We start from the raw sequence: 17672 nt of genomic DNA on the forward strand, positions 1-17672 counted from the left end.
GAGCCAATCTTCCAGCTTCACCGAGCCGTTGTACTTGGGCGTGTCTCTGGGGAGCGAGAACCCTTTGGGGAAGGGCTCGTCGCGGATGCGGGGGCCAAAGCATGGCGGGCCGACATCGTCTTCTTCTAACGCCAGGGACCGAGCAAGGCGGTCGATCCTGTGGCGGGCGTCACTCTCGCCGACTCCTTCTCGGCGGCCGAGTCGGTCGCCAAGAGTCGGATGTGTGATGGGCGGCGGAGTGAGGCGTCTTTCTCTTCGAGGCGGGGAAGGAGGCAGGTTTCCCTGATGTTCAACCGCCCGAGGGCGGCCTTCCGCGTCGCGCTCGATAGTGATGCGGGTCCGGCTACGGCTGGCAGCCGGCTCCTTGTCTTTCTTCTGGCGCGTGCCGCTCGCAGTCGGCGAGCGGGACGTCGCGGCGTGCTCCCGGCGCGGGGGATGGCTATCAGCTCGGGCACCGGCTTCGTGCCGTTCTGCAGCCGCGTCGATCAGCTGCTGGATCCGTCTTGTCATGTAGGGGAGCTCATCGGCTCCCAGCCCATTGAGCTCCTCTGCTGCCGCCTGAGCGGCTCGCAGATTCTCGAGCGGGGTGGCGTAGACGGGGCGATCTGCGCCCAGCATGCTGGCAACGGCTGCGCCGCGCTTCTGGACGAAGCCGGCTCGGCTCGGGCCGCTCGGAGGCGGCGTCCCGAAGGCGGCGCGGTCGACTTCGCGCTGGTGGGCCTCGGTGAGGCGTCTCATCGAGGCTATCTTCTTGCTCTCCGTGATGAGGGCAAGACGGCGTGCCTCCAGGGTCTCGGCGTCGGCGTCGGCCGGGAGGGGGATGGAGAGGTCGTGCATCGCTGCTTGCTGGGCGTCGCAGGCGCTCCCGCCCGAGTTGGAGACGTGGCTGATGACCAGCACTTCGGTGACAGCGCTGCTGCCGCTGTCAGCTCGAGGGAGTGGGTCGTCGAAGACCACCACGTCGGAGGGGTAGGCGTCGAGCGACGCGGTGTCGGAGTCGATGAGCATCGGGTCGGTGGGGCCGACAGACTCCATGTCCGCAGCAAGCTCGCTGGAGACGTGGAGTTGGTCGAGGAGGCTGACGAGGCGGCTCTCGGGGTAGTCGGTGCCTGCGTCGGACGCAGGCTCGTCGGAGATGCGAGTCTCGCCGAGCTGATCGGCGAGGCGGCTCGCTGCGCAGGCGTCGTCGACGCCTTGCAGCGCGTCGGGGCAAGCGCCATCGGGCGCAGCAGGCTGGCTGCGCTCGCGGGGAAGGAAGAAGGTTCCCGTCCAGAACAGGTCTCCGGACGACGGTGCACCTGGCCCCACGGTGGGCGCCAAATGTCGGGTGGTTGGTACGACATATGCCAAGGGATGGCTTATCATTGTGGGAGCCAATAAAACGTCGCCGGTGCCTGAAAACGGGATGAGGCGAAGACATGCACGCCGGTGAATCTTACCCAGGTTCGGGGCTCTCCGAGGAGATAACACCCCTAGTCCTGCTCTGCGGGGTCTCCGCGTGATCACTAGCTCGATAAAGAGTAGCTACAATCGCTCCTAGAGCTGTCGGGATCAAGGGAGAAGAAGAACAAGGCTAGCTCTTGCTTCCCTCTATCTATGGTGTGTGTGTGTGTGCTATGCTTGGAAGCCAAACATGCAGAGGGGCCAACCAGAAGCGAACTATGCTCAGTGGCCAACTATGCTTGGGTGCGAACCCTTTGCATGGGTGCTCCGGGGGGTTTATATAGGCCTACCCCCCGGGGATACAATGGTAATCCGGCTGGGATCTGGTCCCAGCCGTCAGTGTCTATGCTCGCCGGCTTCTCCGCCGGCTGCTGGGTCCCGCCGGCTGCCGGTTACTTGGTCGACAGGCCGGCCCCACCGCCTAGGGCTCTGTCGGCGGCTGCTTACTGTAGCCGCGCCTCTGATGATGAGGGCTTTGTCGAGGTGAGCATGGCTACAGTGGGTCGCCTGGGGGGCTATCACTGTAGCCTCACCTCGTCTTGTCTCCTTAATGGGGCTCCTGCTTCGAGGAAGGGAGTAGCCGGCTTCCGGAGGCCGGCCATGCTCCTGGCCGACTAGGGAAAGTCGGGCCGCCTTCACGCCTCTCTCTGGCTGAAGGGGCCCGCAGTCCTTGGGCCGTACAGGAGGGGATCGTGGATGACGTCGTAGCTGGCGTGGCTACAGTGCCGGGCCGCACGGGAGACATCCCTCCCGTACGGCCTCCTGTAGCCATGCCCGCCTCGGGCTTCGGGGGTCGTGGGCCACACTGTGGCCATGCCCCGTCAGGTCGTCGTTATGTAGGGGCGGTTGTGGTCTCGGCCGGCTTCTAGGAGTCGGCGTTCTTCTTGGCCGGCTTCTTGGAGTCGGTGAGGCTGGGTCGCCTTCCGGGAGTCGGCTTTAGTGGTAGCCGGCCGGGGAAGGCGGCCCAAATGCTTGGAGTGCTTGAAGGCCCAAAGGCCTGATAAATTTTCTGAAGAGCCAGGGGTAGCCGGTTTGGCTACCCGTGGCCACTTACTCCGACAAAACCATAAATAATTTTTAAATCATGAACATTTTTTGAAGTAGTGGACAGTTTTCAAAGTCGAGATCAACTTTTCAAATTGACGAATATTTTTTGAAACTAGTGGTTATATTTTGGAGGTCATAATGTTTCTCAAACTAAAAAACATTTTTAAGAATTCAGGAACATCTTTTGTATTCCTGAACATTTATCTGAATGCGTGAACATTTTTTCGAATTATATGATTTACTAATATTGGCTAACATTTATTGAAATTAGTGAAGATTTTTTTGAAATCACAAACATTTTTCAATTTTCATGAACATGTTTTGAATGAACTTTTTCTAAAAAGTTGGGAACATTTTTCGAAAGACACAAACATATTTTTCAAATTTGTAAACATATTTTCAAATTTGTGGACCTTTTTGGAAATTCATAAACACTCTTTGAACTTGTGATCAATTTTTTTAATCCATGTATTCTTGAATTTAGAACATTGTTCGAAATTCTTGAACATTATATGAATTTGGATAATTTTTTCGAATTCAGGAACATTTATTGAATTCACCATCGTTTTTCAAAATCATGAATTTTTAATTCGCGAACAATTTTCAAATTTAAGCACATTTTTTTGAAGTTGCGAACATTTTATTAATTTATGTGCATTTTTTAAATTTTGATATTCTTTAAATTTATTTTTTTGAAATCCTAAACATTATGAAGCAAAAAAGACTAAATAAGAAATTGAAAGGAATAAAACAGGGGCGCAAACGCACACGCACATGGGCGATCCCAAATTGTGGGCGGGGGGAGGGAGGGGGTGCACGTTTTTTGCATATTCAGTGCGTAGGTCGCTAAATAGGAGGTCCCCACTTACACCGGCAAGAGAAAGAGAGAAACGAACCAAACGCCTGGTGAAGAGCTTACCTTTGCATGCCGCCTTTTCAAGGGCGGTTAGCCCACTTTCGGATGTGCTTTGTACGTACAAATAGCTCCAGGTGTCCGGACTCCAAAAGATGCAGCAACGCCACATAAAATCCTCAGATTAAATCGGGTTTTGGCGGAATGGCGGGGAACTTTATCCCCAGCGTATGGCATAAATGCCACGTTGGAGATGGTCTAACTCCTTGCCGATAGGGGAGGTGTTGGGCCAAGCCCATGAAGAACGGCTTGTTGTTGCCGCCTATACATTTTGCTGGGTTTTTTTTTTTTTGCATGGACCTTTCTTATATATTTCAGAAATGTTCTACAAACTATATATTTGTAAAAAACTTTTTCTACAATGTATAAAAATTTATTCAACTTCTACTAAGAACATGGTCATCATCTACTAAGCGAATGTTCATCGTGTATTTCAGAGAAAAAAATGTTTTATCGTGTGTTAAAAATGTCCACGCGTGCAATAAGGAAATATTCATCACATATTTTTTTAAGTTCATAGTGTAATTATATAATGATTATCATGTACTCTCTTTGTAAACTAATATAAGACGTTTAAGGTCTCTACTTTACAGAGGGAGTATTAAAGTTTATTCATCATGTATTTAAAACATGTTTGTATCACTAAAAGAAGTGTCCACACATTTAAAAATCTCCATGTAATTTTAAAACGTGTTCATGCCTTTCTAATAAATTTTCATGTATTATATAAAAAACTGTTCACACATTTAAAAAACGTATTCACATATTTTCATATAGAAAAAGGAAAAATAAGTGTTCACACATTTTAAAAACCTTCATTTGAGGGAAAATAATTGTTCATGTATATTATAGAAATATTCTGTGATTTTTAAGAAGTGTTCACACAGTTAAGATACTTCTTGAATTTTTAAGAAGTGTTTCAGAATTTTCTTTATTTTTTTGTTACAATAAAAAATTCAAAATTAATAAAAGGGAACAAAAGAGAGAGAGAAAACGCGAAAATAAGAAATAAAAATAAATGATGAACGGACGGATGGTTTGGAAAGGAAAACCCGAGAGCAACTAGTTAGCGAGTGCTCCTTCGGGAACCTCGCAACGATCAGCGCCACTTGGCGCGCTCTCAGCCATTCGCCACGTGTCGCGCTCTGGGCGCTCCCTCCGGATTTTTTTTTGCACGCGTTTTCGTTTTTTTAAACGGTTTTTTCCTCTCTTTTTTGGACGTTTTCGTTTCCCACCGGTCTTCCTTAGCTTTTCGATTAAAAAAATTTCAAAAAAAATGCGCGAAATAACTCGTTTTTTTCCTCTCGCGAGAGTCACGGTTTTGCTCCCGCGAGAGGCACGGTTTTGCTTTCGCGAGAGTCACAGCCGTGCCTCTCGGAAACGGAAAAAAACGCGTTTTCTGTTTTTCTTTCTTTCGCGAGAGTCACGGTTTTGCTTCCGCGAGAGGCACGTGTGTGCTTTCACGAGAGTCACGGCCGTGCCTCTCGAAAACGAAAAAAAACATGTTTTCTGTTTTTTTTTCTTTCGCGAGAGTCACGGTTTTGCTTCCGCGAGAGGTACGGTTGTGCTTAAACGAGAGTCACGGCAGTGCCTCTTGAAAACGAAAAAAGGCGGTTTCTGTTTTTTTTCTCTCGCGAGAGTCACGGTTTTGCTTCCGCGAGAGGCACGGATGTGCTTGACCGTGCCTCTTCGAAATGGGAAAAACACGTTTTCTGTTTTTTCTTTCGCGAGAGTCACGGTTTTGCTTCCGCGAGAGGCACTGTTGTGCTTAAGCGAGAGTCACGGCCGTGTCTCTTGGAAACGGGAAAAACGCGTTTTTTTCCTTTCGCGAGAGTCACGGTTTTGCTTCCACGAGAGGCACGGTTGTGCTTTCGCGACAATCACGGCCGTGCCTCTCGAAAACGGAAAAAACGCGTTTTCTGTTTTTTCCTTTCGCGAGAGTCACGGTTTTGCTTCCGCGAGAGGCACGGTGGTGCTTTCGCGAGAGTCACAGCCGTGCCTCCTCGAAAACGAAAAAACGCGTTTTCTCTCCTTATTTTCCTTCCGCGAGAGGCACGGTTGTGATTTCGTGAGAGGCACGGGCGTGCCTCTTTCGGAAAGGGAAAAAACCCGTGCTCCCGGTTCGGTTTTTTTTTCCGGGGTTTTTCGTGAAAAAAAGTTCGTCAAAGCCTATCAACATGGGAGCTAGTTTTGAAGATCTTGACGCGAGGAATCCAATGGTGAAAGTGGTTCGAGATTTGGACGCACAGTTTGAAAGGTAAAATGTTTTGGATAAACAGATTTAAAAAAAGGAAAACTCTCACGTTGCGACAAGTGACGTGCTGCATGTGCACCATTTATCGCAGCCTGGATAGTTGAAGTGATCTTTGCAACGAATATTCCCAATTAGTGATTCTGGGAAAACCCATACGAGATGGCTTGCGGGTGACGAAGCGATTTGAAAGTGAGCTGTCCCTGAACATGTGAGGAGTTTTGCCAAGACCATGAACAACACCTTGTCGTTACCGTTTACAGGTACATGCTATGCTTTGTACATTTTCCTGGTTATTTACTCTTTGTTCTTTCATTCACCCTTTTTGTATGTATTGTTAAAATGTTCTACAAACTATATATTTGTAAAATATTTTTTACAATGTATTGAAAATTGTTCAACTAATAATAAAATAATGGTCATCATATACTAGGAAAATGTTCATAGTGTATTTCATAAAAATGTTTTATCATGTATTAAAAATGTTCAAGCATGCACTACAAAATATTCATCACATTTTTATTTGGTTATAGTACAATTAAAAAAACTATCATGTATTATTGTTTATTCATCGTGTACTTAAAAATGTTTCTGTTATTAAAAGAAGTATCCTCACATTCAGAAATCTTCATGTAATTTAGAAAGTGTTCATGCCTTTGAAATAAATTTTCATGTATTACATAAAAAAGCTTTTCACATGTTTAAAAAATATTCATATATTTTCATATAGAAAAGGGGAAAAGAAGTGTTCACACATTTGAAAAACCTTGATTTGATGGAAAAAAAGTGTTGATGTATATTATAGAAATACTCATGTAATTTTTAGGAAGTGTTCACACAGTTAAAATAATTCTTGAATTTTTAAGAAGTGTTTCAACATTTTCTTTAAATCTTGTATTTGTTACAATAGAAACTAAAAAAAAAAAAAAAAGGGAACCAAAAAAAGGGAGAGAAAACGCGAAAATAAAAAATAAAAATAAATGGTGAACGGCTGGATAGGTCGGAAAGAAAAACCTGAATTAGTTTAGTGGACGTGGCTCGCTGGCGCACGGGCGCCCGATCACAGCACCAAACGCTCTCCCGGAAAAGGAAGGGAGCGGCCCGCGTGCGCGACCAGACAGCCAAAAAAGGAAAGGAGCCCTCGCGCGCGCGAAAACGACCTATCCAGGCCCGCGCGAATCATGGGTGGATCGCGCATGCGCCCCGATCACACCTGGTCCCTCCATGGGCCCCGCTTCATCGCACCCGTCGTCGCCCAAGCTTCGGTCCCCACCCCCTCCCTGCACCCCCGCCCACGCTCCCTTGCGGACGCCTCACGCAACCCCCTCTTACCTTTTCCTTGAAGGACAAGCCCACACAAGGGTCCCCTTCTTCCTCCTTGCTCCTCCCTTTCTCCTCTAAACAAGATCTGCCCCATCTATGGCGTCTTGAAGAACAAAGCCGACGCAGGAACACCTCCTTCCTCCTCCTTGCTCCAAAAATTAGATCTGGAGAGAAAAAAACCTACCTCCCCCCAAAAAGGTAAGCACCACCTCCACCCGACTCCTCTCTCTTCCCTACTCAACCACCCCTGCCCTTCCCTGCTTGAACATCAAACTAGTCCAGCTTTTAGTTCGTTCTTTTGATCTGGTGAAAAGCAACTTGTAGACCGCTTTGAGCCAACCCTATGTATGGCATGCATCTTGAGCAACTGTTATGATACAAAAAAGCAACACCAGTACAAAAATAGGGCAACTCTAGTGGGAAACAAAAATGCAGGACCATTGCGCAGTTTTGCAGGTGCATTGCAACACCAAAACATAATTTCTCTATATTGTATGCATTGAAACCTGCTTGGCTTTCTTTCCTATCCTAGTATAAGGTGCTTGGGGTTCATGAGCGACCCTGATCAGGAAAGAAACCTGACAACTCGAACAGTTAACCGAAGCAACTATGTTCATTTTTGAAGCAACTCTGGTAAAAAAAAAGAGCTGTGCAAGCGTAGCTGTTCAGAAATTCTAGAGTTGCCTCTACCAGATGTGAGAACATGGCAACTCTAGTACTAAAACACATGCAACTTCCCTGTGCATTAAAGCATGTACTATCAAGAACATAAAAACTCATGTTATAAGCAGGGGTAGAAAGTATTAACTTGCATGTGTTAACACACAACTTTTGCCATATCAGTATGGTTCTCGCTGAAAAAGACACAAACGACAAACACACAAAACAAAGACACGTCATAAACTGATTCGAACAATCCCACACTAAGATACTTTGCTACATTCCATATGGTCTCACTAAAAAAATAAAAAAGACATAAACTACACCAAATGATAGGCCTCCTGCTCCTAGTAAGCTCTCCTTCAGATATGCACATTGTTTCCCATCATCAAAAGTTGTAATCTGCTGCGGAAAAAAAGGCACAAGTGAATCAACGCATTTCATGTAAAACAAATCTTTGCTGCTATATATGTGTGTCATACTGGTAGAAACATAAAACATATAAGAAAAAAGAAGAAACAAGAAAATTTTGAGAAAAAAGAAGATAGGAATTGCCTCTGTTTAACTTTATAGTTGCCCAAACAAGTATTTATAGTTGCTCCTTTATATTCTACAACTAGTTTGTTCAAAAAGGTCATGCATGCTTTTGTGGTGGGCTAACACACAGTTTGTTGCAGGTTTATTGTTCATGATGATTGATCTGAATGAACCATCGCTTGACGTAGAGTCCATCAACATTTCAGTCGAGTTGGGTGCACCCTTCTTGCATGCAGGGGATGAGTAGGAGAATCAACATTTGGAGGAGGAGGTTGGTGAGTCTCCTGACCCCAACGTTGGCTCTAACACTACTCATGTCCCGGACAATCGTGTTGCCGCACCCCCACCTATGGTTGCTCCTGCTAATTCTTTAGTTCATGAGGCACATGAGTTAGAAGATGAAGAAGCTGGATCACAGCCACAACAACCTTATGTTGGCATGCACTTCGACACATTAGAGGATGCGAGGGAACACTACAATCGCTACGCTTTGATGGAGGGCTTTTCAATCAAGTCAAATACGTCCCTACACAGGCGTGCTAGAAAAACAGCAATTCTGCTGTACAAGTTCTGCAAACCAGTAGAGAGGGTTGGCATCCCGGATGTTTCCTCGTCAAGCAAAAACACTACATGCCCGAGTTCACCTGAACAAGATGTTGAAGAGGATGCCGAGGAACACACTTTCAAGAAGAAGAGGAAGCGAGAAACTGTGAAGCAAACAAAATGTCGTGCTAAGATGGTGGTGAAGCTTAAAGATGACAGATGGGAGGTTATCAGTTTTATTGCAGATCACAACCATCCACTGATTGACAAGTCATCGCTTTCGAAATACCTCCGTTCTCACCAAGGCATCCCGCCAGAACGGAAAAAATTACTGACTCACCTAAACGACTGCAACTTGACAGCAGGTACAACTCACATTGGATTAAATCTTTTTACCACAGAACTGTTACTTATTCCTGCATCAAGTACTTTGACCTGAGCCAACTATGTTCATTTTTCATGCAACTATATTCATTTTTTGTGCAACTCTGGTAATTAAAAAAAATCATGACCCAAAACAAAAAAGCTTGGTGTTGCCTATTCCTACCTCAACTACTTGGATTTCTTTCCTATCCTAGTATAAGCTGCTTAGGATTCATGGGCAACCCTGATCAGGGAGAAAAACTGGCAACTTGAACAGTAAACTGAGGCAACTATGTTCATTTTCCGTGCAACTCTGATAAATAAATAAAAGACATCACCCAGCAGAAAAAAAATTGGTGGGATACAGGCTTGGTTCTTGTTCTACTTACGCATAATTGTTACTTTATGTTCTCTATAAAAACAAGTTGCTCGCTGCATTGGGGTTAGTTAGTTCTGAAAAACACAAGTTTCTGTTTTTTTATGGCAGGAAAGATGATGATGTTAATGTCATCATACTACGGCTCGGAGTTGATTGTTCCGCACACAGCTAAAGCCATGCATAACCACAGTTCGAAGGTCAATACCCCCACTAAAGACATTGACATTGAAGAAACACTAAACTGCTTTTGCAAGGTGATGGAAAACGACCCGGGCTTCTTCTTTAAATGCAAGACAGATGCGGAAGGCAGGACAACAAACTTGTTTTGGGTGGATGGTGCGGCACGGAAAGCATACGCGGAGGCTTATCATGATTGCGTATCATTTGATGCAACTTATCTCACGAACATGTACAATATGTTGTTTGCCTCCTTCATTGGCATCAACAGGCATGGGCAGTCAATTATGCTTGGGTGTGGATTTGTCCGACAGGAACTAGCCTCAAGTTATGACTGGTTGTTTGATGCTTTCCTAGAAGCAATGGATGGTTTGGCTCCGGACAACATCATCACGGACCAAGATGTTGCTATGGCACAGTATATCAAGAGGAAGTTCCCGGCAACGATTCACTGTTGCTGCCGTTGGCATATAATGAAGAAAGCACAAGAGAAGCTTGGCCCTGTTTTGGCTAGGAACCCGGATTTGGTAAAAGACTTCAATGAATGCATTGACTTCAGTTTCACCCCGGCTGAATTTGAAAGGAAATGGGCTGCACTTCAATTGAAATATGAAGGTCTTATGCATGGTCACTTTGAGAAACTCTATGAAGACCGGGCTACATGGGTGCCATGTTACTTCAAATTCAGGTTCTTCCCTTTCCTTCAGTCAATGCAAAGCAGCGAAGGGTTCAATGTTGTGTTGAAGCGCTATATGAACCCTGACAAGTCAATTCTCAACTTCGTCAAGCAATATGAGAAGATTCAGGTACACATACTCGTGAGGGAGGGCGGGAATGACTACCGGACAGAGCATCTAGACGCACAAAGATGGTCACGTTTCCCCATTGAGAGGCATGCCTACAAAGCATACACTAGGGACATCTATGTGAAATTTAGAACTGAGTTTCAGATGATTGGCCAGTACGATGTGCGTCCCGCCGGAATCAACTTCTATTACCTTGAGCCCAATACAGAAGAAGTTCTAGGGTATGGCTCAAGGAAGTACCTAGTCACAGTGGGACCAAAGCCAGCTATCTATGATTGCGAATGTTGCAAGTGGCATAGGGACGGCATGCTTTGTTGCCATGTCTAGAAAATCTTCACACACCTTGGCGTTAATGAGATACCTGAACACTACATCAAGCGTCGCTGGACGCAAGATGCAGTGCCAAGTGCACCACTGCCAACTAACGAGGGCCCTCCGCAGGACTTGCCCGCTGATGACCCACAAGTATAGGGGATCTATCGAAGTCCTTTCGATAAGTAAGAGTGTCGAACCCAACGAGGAACAGAAGGAAATGATAAGCGGTTTTCAGTAAGGTATTCTCTGCAAGCACTGAAATTATCGGTAACAGGTAGTTTTGTGATAAGGTAATTTGTAACGGGTAACAAGTAATGAAAGTAAACAAGGTGCGGCAAGATGGCCCAATCCTTTTTGTAGCAAAGGACAAGCCTGGACAAACTCTTATATAGAGAAAAGCGCTCCCGAGGACACATGGGAATTATCGTCAAGCTAGTTTTCATCATGCTCATATGATTCGCGCTCGTTACTTTGATAATTCGGTATGTGGGTGGACCGGTGCTTGGGTGATTTCCTTTCTTGGACAAGCATCCCACTTATGATTAACCCCTATTGCAAGCATCCGCAACTACAAAATAAGTATTAAGGTAAACCTAACCATAGCATGAAACATATGGATCCAAATCAGCCCCTTACGAAGCAACTCATAAACTAGGGTTTAAGCTTCTGTCACTCTAGCAACCCATCATCTACTTATTACTTCCCAATGCCTTCCTCTAGGCCCAAATAATGGTGAAGGGTCATGTAGTCGACGTTCACATAACACCACTAGAGGAGAGACAACATACATCTCATCAAAATATCGAACGAATACCAAATTCACATGACTACTTATAGCAAGACTTCTCCCATGTCCTCAGGAACAAACGTAACTACTCACAAATCATATTCATGTTCATAATCAAAGGGGTATTAATATGCATAAAGAATCTGAACATATGATCTTCCACCAAATAAACCAACTAGCATCAACTACAAGGAGTAATCAACACTACTAGCAACCCACAGGTACCAATCTGAGGCTTTGGGACAAAGATTGGATACAAGAGATGAACTAGGGTTTGAGAGGAGATGGTGCTGGTGAAGATGTTGATGGAGATTGACCCCCTCCCTATGAGAGGATCGTTGGTGATGACGATGGCAATGATTTCCCCCTCCCGGAGGGAAGTTTCCCCGGCAGAACAGCTCTGCCGAAGCCCTAGATTGGTTCCGCCAAGGTTCCGCCTCGTGGCGGCGGAGTTTCTTCCCGAAAGCTTGCTTATGATTTTTTTCTCGGACGAAAGACTTCATATAGCAGAAGATGGGCACCGGAGGCCTGCCAGGGGGCCCAGGAGGCAGGGGCGCGCCCAGGGGGGTAGGGCGCGCCCCCCACCCTCGTGGCCAGGGTGTGGGCCCCCTCTGGTGGATTCTTTCGCGAGTATTTTTTATTAATTCCAAAAATAACTTCCGTGAAGTTTCAGGACTTTTGGAGTTGTACAGAATAGGTCTATAATATTTGCTCCTTTTCCAGCCCAGAATTCCAGCTGCCGGCATTCTCCCTCTTCATGTAGACCTTGTAAAATAAGAGAGAATAGGCATAAGTATTGTGACATATCGTGTAATAACAGTCCATAATGCGATAAATATTGATATAAAAGCATGATGCAAAATGGACGTATCAACTCCCCCAAGCTTAGACCTCGCTTGTCCTCAAGCGGAAGCCGATAACGATAAATATGTCCACATGTTTAGAGATAGAGGTGTCGATAAAATAAAATACGGACACGAGGGCATCATGATAATTCTTATAACAACAACATATATGGATATTGTCATATTATTTCTTATGCTCAAGTAATAATCTATTCACAACGTCAAGTATGAATCAGAAACTTCATTGAGAACCAACAAACTATAATCTCAGTCATTGAAGCAACTGAAATTTATCATAACATCGAAAAGAGTCAATATAAGAGCTTTTCAGCAAGTCCACATACTCAACTATCATTTAGTCTTTCACAATTGCTAACACTCACGCAATACTTATGGTTATGGAGTTTTAATCGGACACAGAGAAAGATAGGGGCTTATAGTGTTGCCTCCCAACCTTTTACCTCAAGGGTAATGTCAACAATAATAATTCATGCTAACTTACATCCAATTGGATATATATATATATATATATATATATATCAGGATCTTTCCAACACAATGTGCTTGCCAAAGGATAGAATGTAAAAAGGAAAGGTGAAGATCACCATGACTCTTGCATAAGGTAAAAGTAAAAGATAGGCCCTTCGCAGAGGGAAGCAGAGGTTGTCATGTGCTTTTATGGTTGGATGCACGAAATCTTAATGCAAAAGAACGTCACTTTATATTGCCACTTGTGATATGGACCTTTATTATGCAGTCCGTCGCTTTTATTTCTTCCACATCACAAGATCGTATAAAGTTTATTTTCTCCACACTAATAGATCATACATATTTAGAAAGCAATTTTTATTGCAAGCAACATGACGACTTACTTGAAGGATCTTACTCAATCCATAGGTAGATATGGTGGACTCTCATGGCAAAACTAGGTTTAAGGATATTCGGAAGCACAAGTAGTATCTCTACTTGGTGCAAAGAATTTGGCTAGCATGAGGGGGAAATGCAAGCTCAACATGTTGGATGATCCATGACAATATACTTTATTTCAGATATAAGAAAACATAATCCATTACGTTGTCTTCCTTGTCCAACATCAACTCTTTAGCATGTCATACTTTAATGAGTGCTCACAATCATAAAAGATGTCCAAGATAGTATATTTATAGGTGAAAACCTCTCTTTCGTTATTACTTCCTATTAATTGCAACGATGACCAAAACTATGTTTGTCAACTTTCAATAACTTTTATTCATCATACTCTTTATATGTGAAGTCATTACTCTCCATAAGATCAATATGATCTCTTTATTTCTTTTTGTTCTTTCTTTTCCTTTTATTCCCTTACGATCATAGCAAGATAATCAAGCCCTTGACTCAAAACTAATCTTTATTATATATATAGCTCATGGCTCGATTACATAGAAGGATCATAAAGCAAAACTCAAAACTAAATCATACTAAAACTTTATTCTACTAGATCAAGATATTACCAAAAGGATCGAACTAAGAAAAACGGTAAAGATAGGAGTGTGATGGTGATACGATACCGGGGCACCTCCCCCAAGCTTGGCAGCTGCCAAGGGGAGTGCCCATACCCATGTGATTATGTCTCTTTTGCCGGTAATGGAGATGGAGGTGATGACGGATAGTCGCACATCGAGCGTAGGAGGTCCTCCAATTTGCGGATAATGCCCTTGAGTGCGATGATATGCTCCTTCAACAAAACATTTTCACGTGTGAGATACTTGTTTTGTATACGAGCTAACTCAATCATCTTGAAAGCTTCGATCTCAGTTGGGGTAAGAAGATTGTGATCAAGTTGAAGGATGTCTTCTGCTGCCGGAACTTGGTCCTCCATGGCCTTCTTGATCCCATCATCCTTGTTGATCTTCTTGGGTTCTTCTCTCTTCAGCTTTATCTTCATTAGCCAAGCATCGTTGTCACCATTGTTGGAGGAGGGGGACGACATGATGCCTGGCCTTGACAACCCTGGCAGAAAACAGCTCGAAACGAAAACAGTGGATATTTGCGTGGTACGGTGGTCAAAACCTTCGGGAGATTATATAATGAATTTTTACCAACCAAAAGAAGTATCGTGCAAGAAAACGGAGTCCGGAGAGCACACGAGGTGCCCACGAGGCAGGGGCGCGCCCAGGGGGTAGGGCGTGCCCTCCACCCTCGTGGACGCCTCGTGTCCTTCCCGGACTACTTCTTATTTTCCTATTTTCCTAAATATTCCAAAACGGAGAAAAATTGCCATTAGAACTGTTTTGGAGTCGGTTTACTTACCGTACCACATACCTATTCCTTTTCGGAGTCTGAAACGTTCTGGAAAGTGTCTCTTATGTATTCCTCCGGGGTTATGGTTTCAATAACATTGGTTTCAACATTTATAGGATTACCTGAGATATAATGTTTGATTCTTTGACCGTTCACCACCTTCGGATTTGTGCCTTCGAAGTTGTTGATTTTTATGGCACCGGAACGATAGACCTCCTCGATAACGTAAGGACCTTCCCATTTAGAGAGAAGTTTTCCTGCAAAAAATCTTAAACGAGAGTTGAGTAGCAACACATAATCACCTACATTAAACTCACGCTTTTGTATCCTTTTGTCATGCCATCTTTTAACTTTCTCTTTAAATAGTTTGGCATTCTCATAGGCTTGAGTTCTCCATTCATCAAGTGAGCTAATGTCAAATAACCTCTTTTCACTGGCAAGTTTGAAATCATAATTGAGCTCTTTAATGGCCCAATATGCCTTATGTTCTAGTTCGAGAGGTAAGTGACATGCTTTTCCATAAACCATTTTATACAGAGACATACCCATAGGATTTTTATATGCAGTTCTATAGGCCCATAATGCATCATCAAGTTTCTTGGACCAATTCTTTCTAGATCTATTAACAGTCTTTTGCAAAATTAATTTGACCTCTCTATTACTCAATTCTACTTGACCACTAGACTGCGGGTGATATGTAGATGCAATTCTATGATTAACATCATACTTAGCAAGCATTTTACGAAAAGCACCATGAATAAAATGTGAACCACCATTAGTCATTAAATATCTTGGGACTCCAAACCTCGGGAAAATAACTTCTTTAAGCATCTTAATAGAGGTGTTATGATCAGCACTACTAGTTGGAATAGCTTCTACCCACTTAGTAACGTAATCAACAACAACTAAAATATGTGTATAACCATTAGAGGAAGGAAATGGTCCCATATAATCAAACCCCTAAACATCAAATGGTTCAATAACAAGTGAATAATTCATAGGCATTTCTTGACGTCTACTAATATTACAAATTCTTTGACATTCATCACAAGATAAGACAAACTTACGGGCATCCTTGAAGAGAGTAGGCCAATAAAAACCGGATTGCAATACCTTATGCGCAGTTCTATCTCCAGCGTGGTGTCCTCCATAAGCTTCGGAGTGACACTTGCGTAGGATCTGTTCCTGTTCATGCTTAGGTATACAACGTCTAATAACACCATCTACTCCTTCTTTATAAAGGTGTGGGTCATCCTAGAAGTAATGTCTTAAATCATAGAATTTTTTTCTTTTGCTCGTATGTGAAACTAGGTGGTATAAATTTAGCAACAATGTAATTAGCATAATCAGCATACCATGGAGCGGTGCGAGAAGCATTTATGACAGCTAATTGTTCATCAGGAAAGCTATCATCAATAGGTAGTGGTTCATCAAGAACATTCTCTAACCTAGACAAGTTGTCTGCAACGGGGTTCTCAGCTCCCTTTCTATCAATAATATGCAAATCAAATTCTTGTAGCAGCAGAACCCATCTAATAAGTCTAGGTTTAGCATCTTTCTTTTCCATAAGATATTTAATAGCAGCATGATCAGTGTGAACAGTTACTTTAGAATCGACAATATAAGGTCGAAACTTATCACAAGCAAATACAACCGCTAAAAATTCTTTTTCAGTAGTGGCATAATTTCTCTGGGCACTGTCTAGAGTTTTACTAGCATATTGAATAACATTTAATTTCTTATCAACTCTTTGCCCTAGAACAACACCTACAGCATAATCACTAGCATCACACATAATTTCAAAGGGTAAATTCCAATCAGGTGGCTGAACAATAGGTGCAGAAATCAAAGCTTTCTTAAGTATTTCAAATGCTTCTACACAATCATCATCAAAGACAAAAGGAATATCTTTTTGTAAGAGATTAGTCAGAGGCCTGGAGATTTTTGAGAAGTCCTTAATGAACCTCCTATAAAAACCGGCATGGCCAAGAAACTTCTTATACCTTTAATGTCCTTGGGACACGGCATCTTTTCAATAGCATTAACTTTAGCTTTGTCAACTTCAATACCTCTTTCAGAAATTTTATGCCCCAAGACAATACCTTCATTAACCATAAAGTGGCACTTCTCCCAATTCAAGACAAGGTTAGTTTCTTCACATCTCTGCAAAACTCGATCAAGGTTGCTCAAGCAATCATCAAAAGAAGTTCCATATACGGAGAAATCATCCATGAAAACCTCAACAATCTTTTCACAAAAATTAGAGAATATAGCCATCATGCATCTTTGAAAGGTAGCAGGTGCATTGCATAAACCAAAAGGCATACGTCTATCAGCAAAGGTACCGAAAGGACAAGTAAAAGTGGTCTTTTCTTGATCCTCTTTTGACACAGGTATTTGAGAGAAACCAGAGTAACCATCTAGAAAGAAAAAAATGTGTATGTTTGGATAGTCTTTCTAGCATTTGATTAATAAAAGGTAAAGGGTAATGATCCTTTTTAGTAGCTTTATTTAATTTGCGGAAATCAATTACCATTCTATAACCTGTAATAATTCTTTGTGGGATCAATTCATCTTTATCATTAGGAACAACAGTAATACCTCCCTTCTTAGGGACACAATGGACAGGACTTACCCACTGACTATCAGCAACGGGATAAATTATACCTGCCTCCAGAAGCTTTAGTATTTCTTTCCTTACCACTTCTTTCATCTTGGGATTTAACCGTCGTTGGTGATCAACAACTGGTTTAGCGTCTTTCTCCAATTTTATTTTGTGCTGGCATAAAGTGGGGCTAATGCCCTTAAGATCATCAAGAGTATATCCAATAGCAGCACGGTGCCTTTTCAGAGTTTTCAATAATCTCTTTTCTTCATGCTCTGAAAGGTTAGCACTAATAATAACATGATATATCTTTTTCTCATCAAGATAAGCATATTTAAGAGTATCAGGTAATGGTCTAAGCTTGGGTGGAGAAGGATCCCCTAGGATTTCAACAGGCA

The 17672-nt window shown here is 43.4% G+C and overlaps 1 protein-coding gene across 1 annotated transcript; it reads left to right on the top strand.

The window, feature by feature from the left end:
- The first annotated feature begins 8523 nt into the window (after positions 1 to 8523).
- Positions 8524 to 10769, top strand: LOC109743413 (protein FAR1-RELATED SEQUENCE 5-like). Its single transcript, XM_020302503.1, has 2 exons — positions 8524 to 9082; positions 9568 to 10769. The coding sequence occupies exons 1-2, from the start codon at positions 8524 to 8526 to the stop codon at positions 10767 to 10769; spliced, it is 1761 nt and encodes a 586-aa protein (XP_020158092.1).
- Positions 10770 to 17672: the final 6903 nt, after the last annotated feature.

The sequence above is a fragment of the Aegilops tauschii genome, chromosome 1 (genome assembly GCF_002575655.3).
Source record: "Aegilops tauschii subsp. strangulata cultivar AL8/78 chromosome 1, Aet v6.0, whole genome shotgun sequence".
Lineage (NCBI taxonomy): Eukaryota > Viridiplantae > Streptophyta > Magnoliopsida > Poales > Poaceae > Aegilops > Aegilops tauschii.